The sequence below is a fragment of the Myotis davidii genome, unplaced genomic scaffold (assembly GCF_000327345.1).
Source record: "Myotis davidii unplaced genomic scaffold, ASM32734v1 scaffold158, whole genome shotgun sequence".
Classification (NCBI taxonomy): Eukaryota; Metazoa; Chordata; class Mammalia; order Chiroptera; family Vespertilionidae; genus Myotis; species Myotis davidii.
In genome coordinates, this window is record NW_006289390.1 from 421,034 (window position 1) to 428,226 (window position 7,193).

General features: G+C 37.5%; 1 protein-coding gene across 7 annotated transcripts in view; it reads left to right on the forward strand.

The window, feature by feature from the left end:
* The window catches only part of GRIA4 (glutamate ionotropic receptor AMPA type subunit 4), a 417,768-nt gene that overhangs the window by 306,546 nt on the left and 104,029 nt on the right, over window positions 1-7,193 (forward strand). For all 7 annotated transcript variants that reach the window (XM_006761462.2, XM_015562433.1, XM_006761466.2 and 4 more), the window contains exon 5: window positions 828-881. In XM_006761462.2, coding sequence (XP_006761525.1) covers window positions 828-881 — 54 coding nt within the window. The remainder of the gene's footprint in view (window positions 1-827; window positions 882-7,193) is intronic.

Genomic DNA, 7,193 nt, shown 5'->3' on the forward strand with positions numbered 1-7,193 from the left:
AGGTAGGAATATGCCTACTCTGTCTAGAGTTTGTTCTTGTGATTTATTAAGAGTCATCGAAATGCTGGCTGGCATCACAGGAAACTATCTTAAAATTAATTTAAATGGGAGGCCAGTGTCAGATAAAGACAAGTCAATTCTTGGAATCAGAACAACCTCTCCTTCCGCAGATCCTGTTAATACTTCAGCTTTGATTATGTTAGGTCACAATCTTGTGGTAATAAATCTAGTGCCATTACAAAGACCCCATTTACTATTAATATTTCTCAGTAGCATGATGATTGCACCTACTTTTAATTTTAATTTATGACACGGCATTCCCGAAGGAGTAATACTATTAAGAAATTCTATGGGAAAACTTTACTTTTTGGCATCATCCGTTGAATCAATGGAATGATCCCTCAAATAGGTGTGAAAATTTCCGCTTTCTTTCAGCTTCACAATGTCAACAATAACAACCAAATTCATGATCAATAATGACAGGTCAAAACACAAGAGTGTGATTGGTGCCAGCGAGAGCTTTATATGTGTCACACATGCGCGAGTCAACGTTTATTTTTAAATTGCCAGTGTACGTCATAGGTACCGGACAGTTGGTCGGTTGGTTGGATGGACGGACGGTCGGACAGATGGACAGTCACTTAACCTTTTCTAAATATAAATATGTAAACTATCATTTGGATAATTCACTCTCATAAGGAAGATGGTGTCATTTTCTCATCAGCTTCTCTAAGAAATTATGCTAAAAAGGTTAAAATTCTACTGTTAAAAATATAATCATTCAGTAAAATTTAATTGGTTTCTCTTATTTCCTTATATCTTCACAGATTGTGAGTGTTGGAAAGCATGTTAAAGGCTACCATTATATCATCGCAAACTTGGTAAGAACTCTTTATTTTCTATTTTTCATAAGAATTTCTCAAGCATTCAAGATTATTTCAACTGTGCCTCAAAACAATGTTCCAATAAATGATTGCAATATATTACTTACTAATCAGTTGAAGAATTGTTACTATATTACTTACTAAGTTATTATTACATAGGATTCTATTTTTACTTCACAGATCATTATATTTCTAATGTAGAATTCAATATATTTGATGCAGATTAGCTTGCTATCTGCCAAAATGACCTTTAAAGATAATTACAATGATTGCTTTACTATGATATCACTCCACATTAAATAATGGCCTTTTCTCTGTATCGATGATAAATGCCACTCTATGAATAAAGATTGCCAGAGATCAACATGGCTGCCGACAGGACAGCAGGGAGAGAGAAAGTGTGACGGAGGAAATGAGTGAGAGGAGCATGTGTGTACATGTGTGGTGTGAGTGTGGATGAGTGAGGGGCAGTTAGATAACACAGGAGTCCCGGGGACTGGCAGATCTAGCTCCCCTAGATGGGGAGGCCTTGCTACCACCTCAGGCGCTCTAAGGCCTGCACAGCTTTGGCACAGAACCCACACCATCTTGAAGGGGGAGTAGCAGAGGCCAGGATCACAGCAACATCAATCCCAAAACTGACCTCTGACACTGCCACGAACCAGTGCAGGGGAGTTGCTTGCTAGCCATAACCCATGTGGGACCACCACCATGCCTTTGCAGGGAGTAGAATGGTACCCACACCGTGGGCTTCCAGATATCTGCAGTGAGTGCACACCAGAGAGACCTCCCAAGCTGCGCCTCCTCACTGGAGCCCAGACCCAGCATCCCAGGATCCCGCACTTTAGGTCTCCAGCTGAACCCCTGCCCTGCCCCATCCCCAGTCCCAGTACAAAGCTGCAGTCCAGCACACCCTCCACCCTGGCCCAGGAGAGAGCCCTCAGTTGATGCATGCTCAACCCAAGGCCCAGGACAGAGCTTCTGGTACGACCGATGCACCCAGCCACAGGTCACAGGACCACGCTAAAGGTGCAATGGAAGTGGGATCTAGGGTGCCATCAGGCCTTGGGTGTTGGGGCCACACAGTGACTTGCATGCCAGAAGGCTCTGGGCCCTCACAGGGAGTCACACACCACAGGAACTGTGCAGGTGCCCCTGCCAACCCCAAGTATTTTGAAGCAGGAACTGAGGGACCAGAGCCATGGGAGAGTGGGATATAATTCAGAGCAGAGACAAAAATGTATGAAACTCAAGGCAGATCCTGCCTCTCGGCTAGCAAGTCCTGAATCATTGGACCACTAGGAGCTTTAACCTCTCAGACCCCAAGCAGAGTTCCCAGAGCCAGAAAGAGACAGCGAAAATGGGGAGAAAAAGAAATAATCAACAAAGAAAAGGAAATGAGGAATTGCCAGAAAAGGAATGAAATGAAATGGAGGCAAGCTATTTGTCAGAGAAGGAATTCAGAGTAATGGTTATATGAATGCTCAAAAGTCTGGATGAGAAATTCACCATGTGTAAGAAACAAAAGAAGATGAAGAATGCCATAGCTGCAATAAAGAACACAATGGAAGGTTTCAATAGTAGAGCAGAAGAAGCAGAGGACCGAATCAGTGAGTTAGAAGATACGATAGAAAAATAACACCCAATCTGAACAGCAACTGGACAAAAAAATTAGAAAGAAGGAGAGTTTAAGGGAGCTTTGGGACAACATGAAATGAAGTAACAGCCGTATAATAGAGATGCCAGAAGGACAAGAAGAGGAGCAAAGATTAGAAAACCTGTTTGAAGAAATAATGACAGAAAACTTCCCTAACTTGTGGAAGAAAAAGGTCACACAAGCACAGAGGGTCCCAAAGAAGATGAACCCAAAAAACCCACACCAAGAAACATCATAATTACAAATGCAAACGTTAAAGACAAAAAGAGAATCTTAAGGGCTGAAAGAGAGAAACAGAAAGTTATCTACAAGGGATCTCCCTTAGACTATCAAATTATTTCTCCACAGAAACACATCAGGCCAGAAGGGAATGGAATGAAGTATACAAAGTGATAAAGAAAGAGACTGAATCCAAGAATACTCTATCCAGCAAGGCTATCATTCCAAATTGAAGAGGAAATCAGAAGCTTCACAGACAAAACAAAAAGGCTAAGGAAGTTTATTACAAGCAAGTCAACAATGCCGACATGCAAAGGGGACTGCTGTAAAAAGAAGAAATAGAAGGAACAGGCATAAAGAATAAAAATGGCTACAAATAAGTACTTATCAATAATAACCTTAAATGTAAATGGTTTAAATGCACCAATCAAAAGACATAGGGTAGCTGAATGGATAAGAAAACATGACCCATATATACTAGTATGCTATCTACAAGAGACCCACCTCAGAACAAGGGACCATACACACTGACAGTGAAGGGATGGGAAAAATAATTTTCAGGTAGAAAGAAATGAAAGAAAAGATGGGGTACCGATATTTATATCTGACAAAATAGACCTCAAGGTGAAGGCCATAAAAAGAGATTAGGAAGGCTACTTCATAATACTAAAGGGATCAATAAAACCAGAGGATATAACTCTGGCAATATGCACCCAATACAGGAGCACCCAAATACACAAAAAAGCTTCTGGAGGGTATCAAGGGAGAGATCGACAGCAATGCAATCATAGTAGGGGACTTTAATACCCCACTGACATCAGAGATAATTCTCTAAACAAAAAAAAAATCAGCAAAGAAACAGCAATCCTTAACTCACTAGATGAGATGGAACTAATTGACATCTTCAGAACATTTCACCCCAAAGTTACAGAATGTACATTCTTCTCAAGTGCACATGGGACGTTTTAAAAAATAGGCGACATATTGGGACACAAGCAAATCCTCTTCAAATTCAAGAAGATTGAAATCATATCAAGCATCTTCTAAGAGTACAATGGCATTAAATGAGAAATCAACTAAAAAAACAATCTTAAAAAAGCACTTGGAAGCTAAATAGCGTGCTATTAAACAATAGGTTACCAAAGGCATCAAATAAGAAATAAAAAACATCCTGGAAACAAATGACAATGAAAACACAATCCAAATCTTATGGGACACAGTGAAAGCAGTTCTGAGAGGGAAGTTCATAGCTCTACAAGCCTACCTCAAAAACAAAACAACAACAACAAAAAGCAACTGGTGATAAATGATCCAATCCTACAACTTAAAGAATTAGAAAGAAGGCAACAAAAAAAAGCCCAGAGAAGGCAAAAGGGGGGAAATAATAAAGATCAGAGTGGAAGTAAATGACATAGAGACCAAAAAAAAAAAAAATACAAAAGATCAATAAAACCAAGAGCTGGTTCTTTGAAAGGATAAACAATATTGATGAACCTCTAGAATGGCTCACCATGATGCAAAGAGAGAGAACCAAAAAAAAAAAAAAAATCAGAAATGAAAGACGCAAGTAACAATAAAACCCACAGAAATACAAAGGATTGTAAAAAAAAAAAAAATACTACGAACAACTCTATTCCAACAAACTGGACAACCTAGATGAGATGGATATTCCTAGAAAAATACAATCTTCCAATACTCAATCAGGAAAAATCATATCCCTGATGAACATAGATGCTAAAATCCTCAACAAAATTCTAGCAAATCAGATCCAGCATTACATTAGAAAGATAATACACTGACAAAGTGGGATTTATTCCAGGTATGCAAGGATGGTGAAATATCCACAAATCAATAAATGTGATACATCACATAAACACATTGAGAAATAAAAATCACATAATCATATCAATTAATGCAAAAAAAACATTTGACAAATTCCAACACCCTTTATTGATAAAAACTCTCAGCAAAGTGAGATTAGAAGGCTCATACCTCAAGATAATAAAAGCCTTATATGACAGACCTACAGCCAACATCATACTCAATGGGCAAAAACTAGTCTCATTTCCCCTAAGAACAGGAACAAGACAGGGATGTTCACTTTCACCACTCCCGTTTGACATAGTACTGGAATTGCTAGCCATAGTGATCAAACAAGAAGTAAAAGGCATCCAAATTGGAAAAGAAGAGGTAAAACTGTCATTATTCGCAGATGACATGATATTGTACATAGAAAAACCCAAAGACTCCATCAAAAAGCTACTAGACTTAATAAATGAATTTGTCAATGTAGCAGGATACTAAATTAATACCCAGAAATCTATGGCTTTTTTATACCTCAATGATGAACTCATAGAAAGAGAAACTAAAAAAACAATTCCATTTTACATTACACCAAAAAAATTAAGATACCTAGGAATAAACTTAACTAAGGAAGTAAAAGACCTGTACTTGGAAAACTACAGGACATTGAAAAAGAAAAGAGATAGAGGAAGACATAAACAAATGGAAGAACATACTGTGTTCATGGATTGGTAGAATCAACATCATTAAAATGTCCATATTACCCAAAGAAATCTATAGATTCAAAGCAATCCCCATTAAAATAGCAACAGTATATTTCACACTCTTGGAACAAACTCTCCAAAAATTCATCTGGAATTAAAAAAAAAGACCCCAAATAGCCACAACAATCTTGAGAATGAAGAACAAAGTTGGAGGGACCACAATACCAGATATCAAGTTATATTACAAAGCCACTGTTCTCAAAACGGCATGGTACTGTCACAAGAACAGACACATGGAACAGAATAGAGAGCCCAGATATTGACCCAAGACATTATGCTCAATTAATATTTGACAAAGGAGGCAAGAGCATACAATGAATTCCAGACAGTCTCAACAATAATGATGTTGGGAAAATTGGACAGATACATGCAAAAAAAATGAAACCTGACCACCAACTTACACCATACACAAAAATAAAGTCAAAATTTATAGAAGACTTAAACAGAAAATGGAAAACCATAAATATCTTAGAAGATTCCACAGGCAGCAAAATCTTAGATATAGCTCATAGAATTGTTTACTGACATATTTCCTAGGACAATAGAAAGGAAAGAGAAAATAAACAAATGGGACTACATCAAAATAAAAGGCTTCTGTTCAGCCGAAGAAACCATCAACAAAACAAAAAGAAAACCTCCTGCATGGGAGAACATATTTGCCAATGTGACATCAATAAGCGTTCAACCTCCAAAACTTATAGGGAACTCATACAACTTAACAAACGGAAGATAAACAATCCAATAAAAAATGGGCAAAGGACCTAAATAGACACTTTTTGAAAAAGGATATACAGAAGGCCAAGAGACATATGAATGAAAAAATGTTTAAACACTAATCATCTGAGATATGCAAATAAATTGACAATGAGGTATCATCTCACACCTGTCAGAATGGTTATCATTAACAAATCAACAAATGACAAGTGCTGATGGGATGTGGAGAAAAGGGAACTGCTGGTGGGAATGCAGACTGGTGCAGCCACTATGGAAAACAGTATAAGTTTCCTCAAAAAATTAAAAATGGAACTCCCATTTGACCCAGTAAACCCACTCCTAGGAATATATCCCAAAAAGTCAGAAACACCAATCAGAAAGAGCTTATGCATCTCTGTGTTCATAGTAGCCCAATTTACCATAGCTAAGATTTGGAAACAGCCTAAATGCCCATCAGCAGATGAGTAGATTTAAAAACTGTGGTACATCTACACAGTAGAATACTATACTGCTATAAAAAAAGAAGATTTTTACCATTTGCAACAGCATGGATGGTGAGAGGGGGTGGGGGGATAAGAGATCAACCTAAAAACTTGAATGCATATAAGTATAACTGATGGACACAGACAATGGCAGGGAGGGGTGAAGGCCAAGGCTGGGGGCAGGGGCAGGCTGGGAGAGGACAATGGGAAGAAAAGGAAACATATGTAATACTTTCAACAATAAAGAATTTTTTAAAATAAAAGTTAATAAATAAAGGATAGTCTAAAATGACCATTCTAAAAATAACACACTAGGTTTTTCTCCTAGGATTTTGTTTGGGACTTGAATTATAAATACAAGTTGATATCATTTATGAAATGATAATAAAAAGTGAATAAAAAGAGATTGCCAATACTTAGAGGTATTACAAGAATGATGGGAACTGGCAAACCATGTCCTCTCATTTTAAGAAAAACAAGATTGAAATGGCTATTTGAGAAAGTTTTGTTTTGTAACTCAAATTGTTTAAAAATTATGTCAGTTTTTCTCATATTAAATGTAGTTGGTTATCGAATCAGATATATGCATTAGTATAAAATCTTTAATGACCTAAGGCAAGTCTTTTTAAATTCTTGGCAAGTCTCACTTGATATTTCTTGTTAACTCTGA